General features: G+C 36.5%; 1 protein-coding gene across 1 annotated transcript in view; it reads right to left on the minus strand.

The window, feature by feature from the left end:
- The window catches only part of LOC132699063 (uncharacterized), a 102,533-nt gene extending 86,506 nt beyond the window's left edge, over nucleotides 1–16,027 (minus strand). The window contains exon 1 of the mRNA XM_060665525.1: nucleotides 15,370–16,027. Within this exon, the coding sequence (XP_060521508.1) occupies nucleotides 15,370–15,957 (588 nt within the window). The 5' untranslated portion in view covers nucleotides 15,958–16,027. The remainder of the gene's footprint in view (nucleotides 1–15,369) is intronic.
- Between the last annotated feature and the right edge of the window lie 4,563 nt (nucleotides 16,028–20,590).

A 20,590-nucleotide genomic window follows, 5' to 3' on the forward strand; every position in this document is an offset into this window, starting at 1 on the left:
GACATTTTTGGCAGACAAAAATAAGGATCTTCCGCCCAACCACCTTTGGACCCAGCATGAAGAATTATTATGCGTTTTTCATGTGAAGGCGGCACGTTTGGTGCACACTTGTTACTGTTATCACACCATCTTTTTTTTACTGTATCATGAATGTCGAACGACGTTTCGTCTAAATACACTATTGGCCTGTTTTGCTTTAAAAAATTTCAATTGAATTTAAACAATCCAGCCTTCATTGCGAAATTGTTTGAGATTTTTTTAGCACTTGACTTTTATTAATTGTTTGGAACTGAAAATCCATTTCAAGTCTCTACAAATATTGGTTACGGTCCATCTCTTAGGCAAGACCTACTTAATGCAGAATAAACATCTGTTGGGATGGGTTTTACCATGGTCCTGCAAAGGTCTGCGGTTAACTGATACGAATTAACGAATGCAAGCTGTAAGAATGAAATATGGCCGAACAGGTGTGCTTTGCTTAGACTTTAATTATTTGAGGTTTGGTTAGGAAAGAGGCTAAACAATATTTATTTATTTATGTACGTATTTATGTTTAAATCTAAAATAAAATTACAAATTAATTTTATTACCTACTTAAATTACTTAAAATTATTCACAGAATATATCAGTATCGCTATCGATATCATCGCCTGTTCTAATTATTATTTGTTCTATATTATTTGCAATATGGATATGCGATTGTTCTGCTTTTTCTATATGTGTAACATAATTTGCCCAACTTTGTGGAGGGATGTTAAGACTTCGGTTTCTATAAGTTTGAGGACATTGGAGTTAACACGGGGAAAAACATTGTTACGACGAATGGTAGATTTCAGTTGGTGCCAAACATGTTCAATGGGATTAAATATGCATAATTATTACAGACGTATTCCTTTTGTAGGTTCAAGCTTTGTATAACCTCAATTAATTGCTTTTTGGTATAATCTTCGTGAAAATAAATGTCGTTATTATACATGTAGTTTTGGATTGTTGCTTTTGTGTCACATGAGGAAGGGGTTTTAGTCAACTGTCTACTGCGATAACTTGCATTGTCCATTACAATGACGCTATTGGGAAGAATGTTTGGAACTAGTTTGTTTTTAAACCAACTTTCAAATAAATCAGCGGTGCTATCTTCATGGTAATCCAGAGAATAATCTTTAATATTTTACGCAGACAGAGAAAGTCCATTTGGAATCCAACCATCTTTAGAGCCAGCATGCAAAATAGGTTATTCTTTTACCTCTTTTTGATGGCGCATTTGTTTTACACTTATCAGTTGAGTCAACCTACGCTGTATTACACACGAAATAAGAATGATTACTAATAAACTTAAACTAAGTAGTATACCAAACCAAAGAATATTAAACACAAGTAGATATAAAATTATTTTCTATTACGGACCACAATTTTACCTGAAGTTGAATTTCGAAACTTTAGGTAATAATCTTGTTGCATTGTGTGTTAATGACCACCCTTGGACCACCCATTCAAAAGCAATTGGTCACTTTCTTATATCTATGAACAGAACAATAAATAAGAAAAGCTCGACTAAGGATTTCCTTTTTTTACAACCTTTTATGGTTTTGACTTCAGAATGGGTTTAAGAGTCGCCTGTTGTAAAGCGGAAAGGGCGTTTAAGCGCGTATACCACAAAGCCACGGTCAGATTTAAGATGTTAGCCGACTAGAACTGTTCCGTGTGAACTGTTGTATTTTGAGAGTACGGAAATTTTCTGTGATTAAACTGTTATATTAATTCATATTAGTGTTGTAAAAAAGGAACACCCTCACCACCACCTATCCGCCCATAAACCAATTAGCCGTCGACCAGAGCGCCTCATTGAAGTACGGTCCCGCTAGAGTGAGCCATAGGGTACCAAAAAAAAAGTAATAGGAAGGTGCTAGTCGAAGACGAGGAGATGGCCGTTGGCGAGTGTTGATACGCTTGAAATGTTATTTTACGTTTTTTGATTTTTGTACCCACTTCATTTGAACAGTAAATTGTTTAAGTTCGGTTTCGAGTTTGATTACACTCCCGGATTTAACACTTGCTTTCGTCGTCAAAAAATTGTCGTTCAACATTTTGTAAGTGCTTCTACTGTCGTGTGAACGTTATAAAAATTTAACCAACCTTTCAAAAGGCACTTGCTGATTGTGTGATTTGTGAATCCAGTTTCTACAACTTCGGTAAATCACCTGCAGCCAATTGAACAAGTAAACATATAAAATATTGCAATTCGTCATTCATTGGTAAGCCATTTCATTCCTTTTTATTGTGAAAATTTGGTCTTCACGCTGTCGCAACCGGATTCGCTGTATTTTCTTCGAAGCGAAAACATCAGTCGGATACGATGCCGAATAAGAGTCAAGAATCGCGGATAACCCTATCGCAAGAACAGTTTCAACAACTTCTATCGCGGATTGATCATAGAACCTTACCATGCAACATGCAACAAGTGTTCTACAAACTGTGTTTTTAAAGAGCCGAAGAATAATGGAGAGGTTTTGGCTTCACATGCGATTTTTGCAGGAAGGTTTTGTGCAGGGGCTGTTCCTTGGTAGGTTCCACTGCAACGACTGTATACCAGGGATTAAAAGAGCACTTACCTTGAGAGATCGCGTCAGTGCCCTCGAGGACACACTTAGTGAGGTGAAAATTGCTAGTAGTCGGAAAATCGATGAACTTGAAAAACAAATGGGCGTCATTAAACAGAGCACTTCTGCGAAGTCAGCGAAAACCAATGAACAACCAGTGGGTCTCCATGGCAAGGTTCTGCATGAGATGTCTAAGCGACAAAAGAGGTCGCGCAACTTGATGCTCTTTAACGTTGCAGAATTCAAAGAAGATGACGATTTGTCTAGAGCAAAAATAATATTATCTGATCTTACACCTGATCTTAATGTTGCTGGTGCAGTGAGAATAGGAAAGCGTCATAAAAATGGTCACCAGGCATTGCGCCTGACTCTAGATTCAGTTGAAATAGTTCACATAGTGCTGAGAAGTAAGAAATATATGGACAGAAACCGCAACATATTCCTAGAGATTGACCTTACACCTGATCAGCGCTCGGAAGTGAACGAACTAAAGAACGAATTGAAGGAAAGACATCGAAATGGTGAATCTAATCTCTTTCTAAAATATGTAAACGGAGTTCCTAAACTCATTGCAAAAAACTAGACAGGCCTTCTCATCCCAGATTGGCGGACCCCTCGTCCTTACTTATATACTTCAAATTGTTAGAGGACTGCGCACCAAGCTTCAGCTTTTCTTTGAGAATGTGCCTTACTCCCAGTATGACATTTTAGTCTTCAATGATCCCTGACTAACTAATGATATAGACAGTGCAGAACTACAGATGTTTAACTACAATATATACCTTAAGGATAGATCTGCTAAAACTAGTACCTTCGTCAGGGGAGGTGGAGTTCTGATAGCGGTCTGTGAGTTTTATCTGCTTCGAAAAGCATTGAACATTTATTTATTGAAATCAATCTCCATAGCAACAAATTTATACTGGCTACAGCCTACTTTCCACCTAAGTGTTCCTTTGAGAAATATGCTGAATTTGGAGAGAACCTGGATAACCTGGTTGGAGAATACCCCAGTCATAAGTTGTGCGTCCTAGGCGATTTTAACCTGCCCAACAGCTGGTGGACCAAGGAAGAATTATCCTCAGTTGCAATCCCTCTGAGAGCGAGATCGAATCCACTAACCTACTATCTTATCTATGTTCCTACCACAACCTCTTCGAGATAAACTCAGTCAGGGACGTTAACGACAACCTCCTGGACCTAGTGTTCCCACAGGATGGCTGAATCTTAGTGGTGGGCGAAGGCGAAGAAGAACATCGTGTGGAGTATGCAGGTAGATTACTGACTTCAGCAGAGAAAAATTGCACAACCACAGAACGAGTAGCTCTCGCTGTTGTATGGAGTCTTAAGAAGTTTAGACAATTCTTCAGTTATCGTGACAACGGATCATCAACCATTAAAGTGGCTTCTGAGCTTAAAGACACCAACGGGCCGACTAGAGCTTTGGGCCTTGATGGTCCAGAGTTACAATATCCGAATTGAATGTATTCCTGGTAAACAAAATGTTTTGGCAGATATGTATCAGATATGCTATCAAGACCGCACTGTACAAAGCATGAAGCTAACATAACTTGTGAAGTTTGTCTAGTTACTGTGGGTCTTCCACGAAAAACAGTAGCTGACTTAAAGGCAGAACAATTGAAAGATCCGGCGTTAAAGAAAATTATCAAATGTTTTGAAGACATAAATAGTGACGATTATGCTCTTTGCACTGCGCGAGGTTACATTACAAATCAAGGCGTACTATCCCGAAGAAGCATAGCTCATCTTACCATCCCACGAAAGAGTTAGAATCCTCAAAGAACACCATGATGAACGAACCCTGCAGAAGATTGCAAAATTATACTATTTAACGGGAATGGGAAAATACATCGAAGAATATGTGAAGAATTGCGCAGAATGTCAACGATATAAAGTTAGTAATTAAAAGCCAGCTGGTTTGGTACAAACGCCAATTTATGCGCAAAGATTGGAAGTACTAGCCATCGACCTTTTCGGACCCTTGCTAATCAACGAAAATGGACAACAATGGATATTCGATATTCATCATCGAAGATACTGCTTCAAAATGGGTAGAATTGTTTCCATTACTGAAAGCTACATCTGAAGAATGTGCCAAAATATTGATAGATGAAATATTTTTGAGGAACGGTTTTCCTCGAAGAATAATTTCAGACAACGGTGTACAGTTTGTATCCCATGTTATGTTATGTTAACAAGAATTCCACTGCATGAAAATTAAACAAAATTTGACTCCATTGTTCCATCCTTAAGCGAACGTAAAAATCGAGATTTAAACCCACGCTTAGCAATGTTAGTACGAGATGATCATACTACCTGGTTTTTTGATATTTGCACCCACTTCATTTGAACAGTAAATTGCTTAAGTTCGGTTTCGTGTTTAACAGTTGCTATAATGTACTTTTTATAAATCTTCCTAAAATATTCCCTACTTGAGGTAGCCCGATTTCAACTGATTTCCACTTTAAGTGTTTAACATAATGACTCTAAAATATTTTTACAGGAAAGCAATAGAAAATCGTATGTAGATAATTGATTTAAAATGAATATTTTCCCAGTTTGCTATTAGTTGATTTGTGGGGGTCGGTGAAGGCGAAGTAAGTTGTCAGTTTTATGAAGCAGTATTTTCTTAGTCGTCGAAGTTTTGGAATTCTTTCTATTCCATCTTGTGTTTATAATTGGGAATCAAGAAGAATTTCGGAGTAGAGGAGAAGATATTCGAGAGAAATCCAAGAAATTCGTGCAAAAAACGTCCCCGACATATATTTAAATGAGACCTGGTTTGATAGCCACGATATTGTCAAGAAAGGATGGACTGATGGTAACAGCAGGAAATGTTCGTTGGATGTGCCAGTTTCGAGAGGCAAACGACTTACATGCGGGCTCTGAAGCTGGTTGAGTGAAGAAGCAAAGTTTGACTACCACGAAAACATGACAGCAGACATCTTTAAAAAATGGTTTCCTGAAAAATTGCTTCCCAATATTACACTAAACAGTGTTGTCGTGATGTACAACGCCACTCTGCACAAGCGGAAAAAATACCGAATTCATTATCGACTCAAGAAGTAATTCAAAATTTTTTGCTCGAAAATCATGTATATTTTAAAAATTCCTACACAAAGAAGCAGCTATTGGATTCAAAGTTTTCCGTCTTCCACCATATCACTGCAATTATAATCCGATATAACTGACATGGGGACAGTTGAAACCCAGTCTAAGAAGAAACAACATCTCGCCGAAATTTAGTTCTGGGGCAGTAGAATTAATTAGAAGTGAAGTCGAAAATATATTTGTTTCTAGTTGGAAAGAACGTGTAGAACATGTCATCGAAGAAAAAAATGATTACAGAAGTCAACTAGTGCCAGAAATAATTATTATTGTGGGGGACGAGTCCAGTGACGGTAGTGATTATTTTGATGTAGAATAACTATTTATATAAATATTCTAATACCGTTTCATTACTAAATCGACTATTTCATATACATTTGTAATGAACATTTAAAAGTAAGATATTTTTACTGCATGGACTAACAATAATTGAGGAATTTCACCGATCGAAGTCATCTTTCAATATTTGCATGCACGAACTACCGAAGTACGGGTCTGGAACGTCATTGTGGTATTTCGAATCAATTTATTAAGAATTACAAAAAGAAACCCAAGCGAGGTAGGCCTGCGGTTAGTTTTTGTAAAAATTTACCAAAGTTACAACCGGATTATGTCGTTAATACAGTATATCGAGCGGAACAATAAAAATATATATTTAGTCGAATAACAACATTTATGAGCCTTCTCAAATATGGCGGTACGAACAAACGCGACGAAATCTAATAGGGATATTTTTATGACTATTCGCGAATTTTCTTTACGCTCGCTCGACAAAGTTATGAACATGTGGGCGAACTAATCGCCCAAACCGAAAACGCTTTTAATCCGTTGAACTCTAGACGAATGTAGCCTTCGAACCTTTCAACAATTGCTTTGTTTGTTGCGCGTTGTGGGGGCTGGAGAGGGGCGTCGGGGGAGCTAATCGATACCGATACACCTGGCGGTTAGTAATTCCAAACCAGCGACGCTATTTTAACAATAACAATATCAGAGTCGACCGACAAATATAGGCATTCGTGGCGAAATAGAGCGCTCACTATAGAGGCTTCGGAAGAGCGATTAGATTATTGTCTCTCAGAGAAAATTTTTCGAATGAACTTGATCATTACGACGAATTAATTTTCCAACGGTTTAGTAAGTGCCACATGCGTAGCACGAAGCGTTTGTGAAGAAATATAAGTTTCTTTTTACTTTTCAACCTTGAAATATACAGTATGTCCAAGTACGCAAAAAAAAGTTTCTGCAGAAAAAAATGTACAGAAAAATAAAAATATTAAATTTTGCTAGTGAAGTAATAATAATAATAATAATAATAATAATAATAATAATAATGTCCAGTGGCGGATCGTGGGAAAAAAATTAGGGTATTGTTAACGTACTTTAACCGAAAATGGAACACGCACTATAACAGATCGTTCTGAATTTCTTTGGAACTGCCTTTAACCTTTAACTGGTAACTTACGGACTGTTAGTCCGACCCGAGCTTTGTTTGGCAATATTTTAGGATCAGTTCTGATGTCGCGCGTCTCGCGCTTGGTAGCTTCATATGCGGGGGTGTTCTATTCGGTGCTGCTTCAAGAGTTGACTGGTGCAGTTCGCTTCCAAGATAGATCAAATTACGGACCGTGAGTCCGACGTTACCAAAGACGTAACATATATTCAGGTAAGTTAACATTTTAAAACATTACGTTTTTTTGGTAAATAGGTATTTATATGGTACAAATTTAACGAGATGTAATCTATTGAGACGGCTGCTATACTATTTATATACAGGGTGTCCCAAAAGTTTAATCAGCAGAACCATATTTCCACGCATATTGTTGAAACTTACACCAAATTATTTTTTATAGATTCCTGAATATGAGTTATGAGGAGGAACAAGTACGTCTGACAAAGCTTCACGCAGAATTTATGTGTGATTCGGAGCCAGAAGTTGAGCATGATGAAGACGGTACTAGCTTGGAGGGAGATTTCGAAGACAAGACCACGACACCGACATGGAACAAGGTATTGATGATGAGGGGGAAGAAGTTCCAGAAGTGTTGGATGTTCCACAAAGGGTTCCGTATTTTGTTGGTAAAGATGGAACAACTAAATGGAGAAAACAGGTAGGAAACCAAAGGAAGAGAACTCGCCTTGAAAATATAATCCACGTAAAGATTTCTGGAGTAAAGGGGGAAGCACGGAACAAGTCGACTGCGTCAGAGATTTGAAGCTGTTTTTTTTTTCTGACGAGGTTTTGCAAATCATTGTTGATAGTACCAATATGAAGTATGTTCTTACGACCCCAGTTATAGATCAGCAAAAAGAAATGATATTCTAGAAATTAAGGCTCATCGCCATAGATTTTTAGACTGACAATGTCCTGCAAACGCTTCCAGTTTTTGCTCAAGCACATCAGGTTTGATGGTAAACAAACGCGTATAGAGAGGCAAAAGCTTGACCAGCTGGCAGCTATCGGGGAATTTTTCGATTCTTTAATTGAAATTTGCCGAAATATGTTCTTCTATTTGCATATATGACGGTCAATGAAAAACTGGAAGGTTTTCGCGGCAAGAGTATACATGCCTAATAAGCCTAACAAATATGGAATTAAAATTAACAGCAAACAAAAATAAATCAGATAATATGATCAAAACACCTAGAAGATTGTTTTTAGAAACCGTTACTATGCAGCCAGCAAACGACCATATGAAATGTCGTTTCTTGAACCAATGTATTCCCAGATCGATAAAATTGAGAATACAAGAAATTTGCCACATTGAAAAAGAACAAGTGGCTCCAAATCCAAATTCAGTTCATCGAGGTCGTTGTTTTTACTGTAGTAGTAAAAAAATAGACCAACCAAGTATAGCTGTGAAAAATGCCAAAAATATGCGTGTCTACAACACGCAAAGTGTGTTTACCCTAACTACTTAAGAGATGATATCTCTGAAGAAAGCGAAGATTGAACTGATCAAGTTCAATTCCTCATTTGATGAAAAAATTTTGCAGTTCATATTTTAGCTTTTGTAGGTTTATACTATTTCTAAATCTGTATTACTGTTCTAGTTTATTTTAGTTTCTTGTAGTTTATAGTACCCAAAAAATATTGTAAAAATATTTCTTACTATTTTTTCTAACCTCTGAATTTAAATACAAGAAACAATAAAGTAATTTTGATTTATACATTTTTTGATAACTTTTATTGTATATTTAAAATTTCTACATATTCCAAAACGAATTTTTTAATAGTGTGTGTTTCAACTAATGTTTTTTTTAATCGGACTGAGAGTCCGACGTTACCTTTTGTGTAAAGTTGAATCACGTTACCTGTGAAAGGATAAATATCGAATAATGTTCTATCTAGTTCAGTCGAAACACGAAATATCCCGTGATTCTAGGAATTAATACACTTAATAATTTTTGATTGTGTATATTTACCCTATAAGCAGAATATATTCATCAGCCCTAATTTGCTGATGAATTTTGCTATTGAAATTTTCATTGTTATTTTCAAATTTAAATGATCTAGATGGGTGAACGGTATGCCTGTACAAGCTTTATCGGGACCAAAAATTAAGCAGGAAAAATAATATGGAGCATTGTTTTCGTTACACCCACAAATCCGTCTGGTCAATGTTAGCATTTTCAGAGCTTAACTGAAACCTGACCTGAATCGAGGTTAAGATTGTTCGGTTGCTTATGGATTTCTATAGATTTTCGGATTTTTCTAAGGTAGAAGAACTGATTACATGCCAGAATTTTATTTTATCGAATAAGATTTAATGTTCGGTTTCGTGATTGTGTTCGGCAACTGTAGAGTTTATTTGTCATAGTCATAAAGTCCCTTCATGTTCTTTGAGCCTAGTTGATATTTTTTGGAATTTTGTGTTTGACGGATCGAAAATGATGAAAGATTTTAATATATCTGAAATAACGTTGACATTTTCAGGAACAAGTTAAGACGGATTCTACTTCTAATCTAACCAGGATCTAATGTTATGGTTTGTAATTGTTCAATGAAATGAAACTATCAGTTTTCCCTGTAAAGTGTTTTAATATAGAAGCTAGATATTTTGCTAGATAATGTATTGGACAACCAATGGTGCTCACAATAAGTCCAATAGGTGATCCTCATTTGTGAATCTTAGGGAGTCCATAGAGATGAGTAATTTTAGAGTCATTATGGGTGACAGAATTTTTCACGGAGTCTGATGGAGAAGGAACCTTAATAACAGATTTAAGGTTGCGTTCCATAGATCATGTAGAATCTTGTTTAAGTTGACTATAGGATCCCTCTGTAAGAATATCTTGAATCTTTTCCTGATATGTATTTATGTATTTGCTTTTTTAGGATAATATGTGGGACAAGGACGAACCTTTTGCAAGAAATGATTTTTTCGCCTATGGCAGAATTATTAAGGTCTTTACCAGTATTTTTCTTTCTTTTTTTTTTGGGTTCTACCAAGGTTTAAAAAATGCATTCAAAGCTAAAATGTGGTATAATAGAAAGTTGCTCAAGTAGTTTATAGTTTAGGTAATAGCTATATAAATCCGTGGAATGTATTGGACTTGTTTTACAACTTTTTATTTGTACTTTATGACAATGATAATAATAAGATACATTTACCACAGCGTTTGGTAGTTGATAAAAGTTTCATGGTTTCATTAGTGTTGACATTGGTTTTTTATGTCATCAAATTTTATTCTATAAAACTAAAATTCCTGCATGTATGAATGAGAATTTATAGGATTCTTTAAGCAACTAAACAATTTTAACCTCAACTCGTGCCTTTACCTTTCGTGAATATGGGAATCAGTTATCCGAGACAATGTTCATGCCCCTCCTTTAGATCCGGTCCCTCAAATAATATATAAACAGGTACAGAATAGAATGTGATTTAGTTTCCGTTAAGCTCTGAAGAAGGCAACAGGATGATCCAGGAGGAATCCAGAAGATTTATAAATAGTACTACTTCCATAGTTAACAGTGAATATAAATTGTCAAAAATAAACAAAAACAGAAAAGCACCGACTATATTCTTATTGTTTTTACGATCAATACGGCGCGTGGTGTAAGTTCTTATTTTTTTGGGAGCTCTGCAGCGCCGCAGTCAAAACATAAAAAATGTGTAATTGGGATGGCGAGTTGCTCATTGCGAACCACAAATTTTTCAAAATAACAAACATTATATTCATAACGTTGCCATTGAGAAAATAAGTGATAATAAACGTCGGAAGAAAGCAATAAGAGTACGATCTTACTAGTGACATGAAACAAATACACATTACCACAGAAATATTACGGAAGCCGCGTCCAAAATCATTGAAACTTATGCAGAAAACCATACAGTTTTATAAAGCAGATGAATACTGTGGGGAACACGGTTGTTCTGTGTCTAGGAACAGTCAGAAAATCCCTTTGACTCGTGGACTTATGATGAACGTCAGAGCCTCTGACTATTTTATTAAATAAATACGAGGGCTGTCGTGAAAGGATAATTTTAAGGACTAGTACTAGTGTACATAAATGCAGCTGAAATCGAGTTTCTAGTTTAATTCAATTAGGATTTAAATATGAAACAGATATATCGTCGGTCCATAATAAAACAGCTGTTTTGAAATTTTTTAGATAAAAAATTAAAAATTTGTAAACAGATAATTATATCTTAGTCTTAGTTTAACTTCTTCCACAAATTGCAGGAATTCAATTTAACTTTGTTAAGATATACACTTCCATTATTCAAAGCAGGATCATTGTTAAACTAACCAAACAAAACGAGCTGAGATTTAGAGTTGTTAAGGTGGAGTTTGTGTGCAAGTGTGATGTCACCTACAATGTTTAGATCCTGATTCATTTGATCTTCTGCAATGCCGAGCCCAGTTGAATCAAAATTGAGATATAGTTGAAGGTGGTCTGCCCATTGATGCGAACTGAGATAGTTAAGATAATGACGGAAGTCAGATGTGTAAAGCGAGAACAATAATGGTCCCAAAGTACTACCCTCCAACCACACCATATAAGAAATTTCGTAAAAAGAATTCTGCGGAAGAATCCAACCTAAAGCATTAAAATTTGGTACACAAAATGTTATGATCAAGAGTGTCAAATGCTATAATCAGGAAGAACTAGACCACTAGATTTGCTTATATGGTCGGATACTTTTAAGATGGAGGTTGTTGTGCTATATTGAGCTCTAAAACCGAATTTCTCAGAAGGAATTATAGAAGAATTGCTCAACTGGTAAAACTTTCATATTTGCATATTGCGTATTAAAATAATAAAAAAACATACGTTAAATTTATAAAAGGTGCTATTAAGTGAAATAGATGACAATCGGTTTTAATTCGAAATTTTGAATTTTTGCTTAGAAATCTACAAAAGAAAGTCAGGCATTTTTAAATCAAAAAATTTTTTCAACAAATTCAAGTAAATCGAAAACCAATTAGTGAAAAAAAAACATTTTAATAATTTAATATATGAACAGTAATTTGAATAATTCCTGTATTTTTCAAAGAAACTTCCATAGGCTACTGTTGTACTTTTTACAAAACTTCTGGTTTCCTCCTGCATCGGTTTTTGTTGAGCCAAACTTGCTAAGTTTCGCCAATCATCGCTACTCAGGTTTCTACCTGTCACCAATATGGAAATCAGTCATCCGAGACGATGTTTATGCCCCTCATTTAGCTCCGCCCTCTCAAACAATATGTAGACAGGTATAGAGTAAAAGTTTCAGTGAAGCTCTGAAGAAGCCAACAGAATGATTGGCGAAACATTAGCAAGTTTGACTCAACAAAAACCGATGCAGGAGGAATCCAGAAGTTTTGGAAAAAGAATTACTGCATTCTTTACAAAAAACTTAATGATTCAAGCATCTAAACAAAAAACTTTTTTGAATAGACAGCTCTGAACCCACAATTCCTGTCCGGAGAATGAGAAGATGTCGAAAGTAATTAATTCCATTCCCTATAAACCACGAAATCTTAAATGTTAGTGACCAGAGACTCATAAGTATACTGCCAGTATCATCAAACAATTAATACAATAAAAATAATAAAGTATCAGATTGGAGAGCATGGTTCTGCGATTGCATTACTAAATGTCACATGTGACATAATTAGAGCCGGATTCTCCTAAAGCTGAATTAATTGATAAGATTTATGTAATGGTTGAGGTGGAAAAAAACTGTTGGAAGTATGACTTTACAAGACGAAGTACCCTAGTAGACGTATGCACACTAGGCAATCTCTTCAGTGTTTATGGAACGACCTGATGCTAGTCGTAGTAATGAATATAAAAAACGGAAAGTGAATATAAAAGATTAATGCCATCAATCAGGAAAAAGAATTGAAAATTTTATTTAACTCTTTTAAAGATCATGTGATACATCCCGATCTTTCGTTAATCGCACCACTAGAAAATACAAATATCATACCTTTCATACACCAAGAGCACATTGATCGATTTGACTTCATTGCCTATTTCTCAAGTCTAACCTACCAAAATATCAGCAGCGAAAAATGAACAATATGCAACAGCAACAAGGAAGGAGTTTGGGGAAGTTTTGAGAAACTTGCGAATTAGAGGAACTTTGGACGATGTCCTCCACTCTTCAGAAGTGCTCAGTCTGCTATCACTATAATTTTTAACCGAACAGGTATTGAAATAATGAATGGTGATAAGGTACTTCAAGCAGGGTAAGTCTTTTAAACAGCTTGGTATAATGTTGAACATTGGGTAAACTTCTGCACCATTATAAATGCAGCAATAGAGGTCGATCCAAATTTTTTGTCAAACAATGTTTTCCGATGAAGCTTCGCAGCAATGGTGCAGTTAATCGTCATAAGAGACATTATTGTTCAAAAGTACAAGAGTACAAAAACAAAACCATTGATTATGTGTGTGTTACTGTTAAATAAGTGGACCACATTTTTTTTGTGAACCACTTAACGGTCGTATTTAAACTTTTTTCACAGTGATTTACCTCAATATTTTCAAAAAATTGACAACATTTAGACCCAGCAAATATAGCTTCAGCATGATGAAGCTCCTTCGCATTAACATCGAGAAGTTCGAGAATTTTTAAATAAAAATTACGGACGGAAGTTGATCGGGTAGAGGTGGATTCATGGGATAGCCTCCACGATCATCCGACTTAACACCACTAGATTTCTTTTTGTGAGGATATGTAAAAGATCGTGTTTATGTGAATCCCTCTGTAAGGCCAGAAGACATGGAAAATAAAATTTGGTAGGCGTTCAGGAGAACAACACCGTTTATACTAAGGAACGTGCCAGAAGATTTAGGAAATATTATATTATGCAACAAGTGCGGTAAAAGGCATTTGACTCACGAGTGACTTAAAAAGTTTACCGAACGTGTTGCATACTATACTTTTTCTACGACCGTTAGTTCTTGGGTTGATTTTCGCAAAACAACACGAATACATTTACTGACATGATTGTCAGAATTGAGAAACGTCAAAATTCAAAGCGTGGGAAATATCTCCGAAAACATCCGATTGCTTCCAAATCCGTGCTGTAAAATCCCGAAAATGTCCGAAGTGGCTCGGATTCATCGGAAACGGAACTGACGTGGTAAAATGACGCTTCCCGCACGCTAGATCGGTTTGTAATTAGGTATTTTACAGACGTGAATAAAAAAAAGACGAAACATGTGTATTTAAGTCGCAGGGCATATTTTTAGACATTTATTGCTCCATAATAATAATTAAAAATAAGATAGTTATTTTATATTATTTACTTTATATATTACTTTATTATTTATTTTCTCCAAAATTGATTTTTCTACCATTCCAATAAAGTTCATTTTTTAATCTCAGAACATACTAAATGGAGATTTTTCAATTTAAAGTGATGCAAATATATTTTGAACACCCTGTAGCACCCAATTCAAATAATTGCGTTATCGTAATTTTTTGTAAGTGTGAAAACTGTATTGGTAAGTATTGGAAAAACTGAATTAATTAACATCAGGTCTATTATTAGTTAGTTAAAACGTTGAAGAATTCCAAATCAAATTCAAAACAAAATTTGAAATAATGCTGGTCCATTTAAAGAAATTATTCATCACGCTTGTTCGAACCACCGTGTATACTTTTTAATAATTTTAAATTGTGCAACTATTGGAACCGATGAGATAATGAACTTTACTCTATCGTTGACTCAGCCTGTAGCAATAAAATTTCGGAAGAAATAAAATACTTAAGCTTAAACTTATTTAAACGTCTTCATGAAAGTACCTTCTCTCTCTTCGATATATATTAATGTATCGTGTGATTAGTATGCATCTCATACTCCTTATTCCTGAAATCAGTCTGAACAATTTCATCAACTTCCACTAGTGTTATTTTTCTTTAAAGATACTCATACCAGTTACATTTCAGAAATTCATTGAAAATTATCTCTTTATTCTGTGTAGCACTGCGCGGAGAGGGATTTGTTGTTTGCTTTTTTGTTATATTTTTTATTGTTTTTTTTTGTTTCCCGCCGGGTGGATTAAGAATAATAGAATAGAATAAAATCTTTCTCAGGTCCTTACCTTGACCTACTGAAATCAACTACGGGAACCCGGGTGAACCAAGGTTTTAATTTATATTATATCATACTACTGCTACTACTCCTCTACAAACATAAAGGTTACCTCTGAAAAAGGATAATCTAAGCTGCCGAACACGTCTTTCTCGTAATCCCTATAAAAACGCTCCTGCTCCTCCCAAGTTTTATCCTTAATCTCGAAGTTGCAGATGTGGTTACAACGGTCCAACACGTCCTGCTCCTGCCTGCCCATCTCCTCCACTTGCCGCACGAAGCTGCACCTCCTTTCGAGTTTACTTTCGCCATCTGGAGGGATAAAGATCTGCGGCAGCTGACTTTGGAGCGACGGTGTCGACACGTGGTTCTCCCGAAGCAGCGGTTGAGGTAATTGGATAGGAATCGATATCGAGGGACTCTCGCGCAGTCTCGCGCGCGCATGAGGCTCTTTGAGGTAATTAGAGGTACTGTGCCGCCTCTCGTGTTGAGCGGGGGGTCGGAGGGTACCGCGTTCGACCTTGGATAATTTGGGTACCGACGCCGGATCGTCGGTGTAGTTGTGGAACTGCTTGGCCTGAGGCGGTTTCGACGATAGTTCGGCGACTTTCTGCTGTTTCAGCTGTTTGGTTTTCTGCAGTCGTTGCTTTTGACGGGCCTGTCTGCTTGCGAGCGAAGCGCCTCCAGCAGCCGCGTACATAGTCTTAATGGCGACGGGTTTCTAGGCGAAAGAAACCCCGGATTCGAGTCGGCGCAGTCATTTCAGTTTGATTTTCGTGAACTTTTTGTAGCGGCGGTCCCTTCGATGGACCGATTGCGGTTTCCGTAACATTTGAAAAATATGTTAATGTCTCTCTAGCTCGCTATACTGTATTGTCTGTCTCGGGTGAAGGAATTTAATTTATCTCCTTTAATGGAAATTTATTCGGGTGGGTGTCGCGCGGGTTTTTGAATATTCATCGTTCCCTTCGACGAAAACAAACCAAGGTCGCGCCGAACCGTTCGATGGAAAAATCTGGAATAATTACGCCGTAAGCGACGCGAGTTACATCCGAATTAATGCATGCAACGCGAGACGCAAATATGCATTGTCATGCGGGCGGCGTGCAAACAAATTGTCATTCGCACTTCCTGCAGTTTTAACCAGGGTTGGGGGATCGGGGTAGAAAAAGTGCCATTTGCATTTGCTCGACTGGTATCCTGTTATTGATGGTTCAATTCAATCAAATTTTATTTATTGTTTCTAAAGAAATACAAGTATTCCGATAACAAGGATCTCTAAAGGTCACTATGTACTTAATGCTACAGTCAATTTTAATAGAAAAAATAATTTAGATGAAATCAACAAAATAAAACAAATCAAGATGCTAATAATAATAAAAAGAATGGTCTAACCCGAGCAGTATACACCGTAATTCCTCTTTTACGTACAATTCTTCCGAATTCCACTGAGGTTCGAACGTTTCGAACGTTTTCGAAATATTTATGTTGTAATTTTCTATTTCAATTTGATCAATATGACGAAATCAGCCTGATATGTCAGAGAGATTGGTTCCAACAGAATGGCACTCCGCCCCACTTCGCTCTACAAGCGCGTGAAGGGGCTCAATAGATTGGCCTGCAAGATCTCCAGATATTACTCCACTAGATTTTTTCCTCTGGGAGTATTTCAAATCAGAAAATTATTATAAAAAAGAGAAAATCTGGATAACTTAGAATTTAGAATTAGGTACGAAATAAGGCAACAAATTGTCAAGAAGTTAATGGTGAGCATTTTCAACACAATTTGTTTGACGTTCCCCGTTTCTATAAATTTTCTCTCAATTTTATTCCTGTCGATCTTGTAATGTGTCTCTCCGGATATTTTGCGTTAAACAAATTACAAACTTATTGCTTCTTCTTGACAGAAATGTAATTGTGAAAATTTTAGATCTTCACTGGCACTCGCTACTTACTTGGGTTACTTACTTAGGTTAAATTTGTAATTTACACTTTAGAATTTAAAAATGAATTTTAAAAAATGGCGTTCCATTTTAAAAAATAAACTTGGTATCGATATCTACTTTTTGTATTGTTTGTATTGTTTTGTATGTTTTGTATGTATTACAAACTAAATTCGTTTTTGGTTAGTTTTGTAGGCGTTAACTGCGCAGAAGCACGTAGAACTCTTTGTCGTACAGTACAGTACACAATATACAAGCAGGTGCAGAGCAAAAAGCACACCAGTATCCACACCACCAACGGGATGATTCATTACGACCGACGCATGTCAAGTATACGTTTGTCTTATTTATCTAAAAGAAAAACAGGCGTGAAAATTTATCGTTGAGAAATCGTAAGACCGGTTCTGACTATAACCAAATTTTCAATATTGCTAGTTCCCGTTTTCCCAAAATATCTAATATTTCATCACCGCAATTACAGTACATACAGTAGATGTAATTTTAAAAGCACATAGGGGAGACGCCACTGTTATCATGAATTCTATCGACTAACAAGTCAAAATTAAAGATATCCTCTCAGACAGCGCTTATCGCCTCAATAAAGATGCAACTCGTTCGTTAGAATGTAAACGTAAATCTGTCATTAAAGCTTTATCTCCTCAGGAATTTATAAAATAGACTTCTCAGACTCTAAAATTCTTAGACACTATGGGTATCCCAAAATTCTGAAAACGAATCAACCCATCCTTAGCACCAACGTAGTCCTTAGCAAAATATCTAGCCCCATGTCCAAAACCTTTCACAGGAAGAAGTTTTGTGCTCAAGCCTTTTCATCTGATTCAAAAACTAAAAAGTGTAAAGTTAAGTCCATACGATAATTCTATAATAAGAATCATCTCAAACAACTTAGTATTCGAATACTTGCTTGCAGATCTCATTTTAATCGAAAAACATACTGGAACATACTTCACATATGACGGACAAATTTACGAATAATTATCAGGAACAGCTAGGAGTTCCCGACTTTTCCCTGTAACCGCTAATATTTATATGAAACATTTTGAAAAACTAGCCATCGATAAGTTTCATCTAAAAGTATGGCCATATATCCAGCAACCTTTTCAAACGTTTCTGAACTGCCTAAACTTCATAGTATGCATCGATCGATACCTAAATACATTGTCGTACCGCCATCGAGAGCAAAGATCCCCCGTAAGCAATCAGTTTTTATAGCAATATCTCTGTCTCAGCCCGAATTGCATAATTAGGAATTAACACATCTCACATCTGTTCTTCTCTCAAACAATTTTCGTTATCAACCTATCAGACGCTCTGAAGGAGTCGACAGGATGATTAGCGAACAACTAACGCATGTCAAGTATACGCCTTATTTATAGTACAAATTTTATTTGAATAGTTTGTCGTTGATAAATCATAAGACCGGTTCTGACTAGAACCAAATTTTCAATAAATTGCTACTGCCCGTTGTCCCAAAACATCTAATTTTTCATCACCGTAATTACCGTGAGTCAGTAACAGTAATTTTAAGAGCACATAGGGGAGACGCCATTGTTATCATGAGTTCTACCGAATTCCAAGTGAAGATGCAAATTGTTCGACAGAACTTAAATGTAAATCTTTCGTTATGGCTTTATCTCCTCCAGAATCCATAATATAGACTGTCACTAATCCAGATATAGACATACGGGTGTCCCAAAATTCCCAAAACAAATGGACCTCTTCGGTCCATTGTTAGCACCATTTGATTCTCCAACGTACTCTTTAGCAAGATATCCAGCCTCAAGTATAAAACCTTTCACAGGAAAAGTTCAGGTTGTGTGTTTAATTCTTTCCATCTTATTCATGAACTAAAAATTACTAAGTACTAAGACGAAGATGCTAGCATGGTTTTTACTAAAGTTTTCGTCTCTGAAACAATAAGCATCATCTCAAAAAACTTAAAATCCAAAAACCTCCCTGTAGACCTCATTTTATTCGGAAAATGTCTATCTGGAACATACTTCACATGTAGCGGGTTAATTTACGAACAAATATCAGGAACAGCTATGAGTTTCCCCTATTATCGCGAATATTTATATGGAGCATTTTAAAACACTCACCATCGATAAATTTCGTTTAAAACTGAAAGGGTGGACAAGATATATAGATGACGTTTTTGTTGTCTGCCCACATGTCCTAGACTCTCTTCAATCTTTTCTGAACTATCTAAGCTCCATAGTGTGAATCGATCGGTACCTAAATACATTATTGCACCACCATTCAGCCCAAAGATCGTCCCTGACCAATTTTATTAGTTTTCAGAGCAATGTCTCTTACTCAGCCCGAATATCATAACCGAGAATTAACACATCTCACCTCTGTTATTCTCTCACACAATTTCAGTTATAAAGTTATCAAACGCTCTGAAAACGCCATCGTCTTCTTTTTCTTACGAATTTTATTTGGATAGTACAATTACACAAGATAAAGAAAAACAACCATGAAAGTTTGTCGTTGATAAATCGTAGGATCGGTTTTGACTAAACCAAATTTTCGATAAATTGTTACTTCCCGTTCCCCCACAACATCTAATGTTTCATTCATCGCGAGACAAACCTCGTATACCCTGCAAACTTTGAATATAGAAAACATCGCGTGAGCCATTTAAAAATTACACCGAAATATTATCCGTTTACGTAAACATCCGCCGCGCCGCAATGAAACCAATTTTTCGATTTCCCCATAGACCGGCATTGATTTCCCGCGGCCAATCGGACGTGTTTAATAGAGTTTAGTTTCGCTATCGAGTTACCGCGCGTCGAGCCGATAGGTGCGGGTAAAAAATTTACAATCACGCGAGTTTTTTATCGTCAAACGCGCGTTTATTCCTTTATGGCGGTCGAAAATTGTTACGATTTAACGCCCACGAAGGCATTTGCGTTCCCGTACGGCGTCATTACGGTCGCGATCGATCGATAAATTTTGACCAAGTGACGTATTCGACAACGACGTAATGTAAAAGTCCGAAAGCTCATGTAAAATCCCGCATAGCACCAATAACACGCCCGTTGCTGAAACACACCCCTACGGGAAAAACAAAGGCACGCGAGCCTAACCCCAAATTGGTACAGGGTAGTTCGTGGCATATGCGATATAATAAAATGTCGCGCAATAATGAGTTGAGCTATCGAAATTGACAGGAAAGAGTTGCAGTTTTGCGTTTAATTCTTGTCATCTCATTCAAAAATAACAGAGATTAAGTTAGCTCCAGACGACATTCTAGTTAATTTTTCAAAGAAACTTCTACATGCTAGTGTAATACTTTTTACAAAACTTCTGGATTCCTCCTGCGTCGGTTTTTGCTGAGTCGAACTTGCTGACGTTGCGCCA

The sequence above is a fragment of the Cylas formicarius genome, unplaced genomic scaffold, assembly GCF_029955315.1.
Source record: "Cylas formicarius isolate icCylForm1 unplaced genomic scaffold, icCylForm1.1 PGA_scaffold_3__17_contigs__length_32017465, whole genome shotgun sequence".
In the NCBI taxonomy this organism is placed as follows: domain Eukaryota; kingdom Metazoa; phylum Arthropoda; class Insecta; order Coleoptera; family Brentidae; genus Cylas; species Cylas formicarius.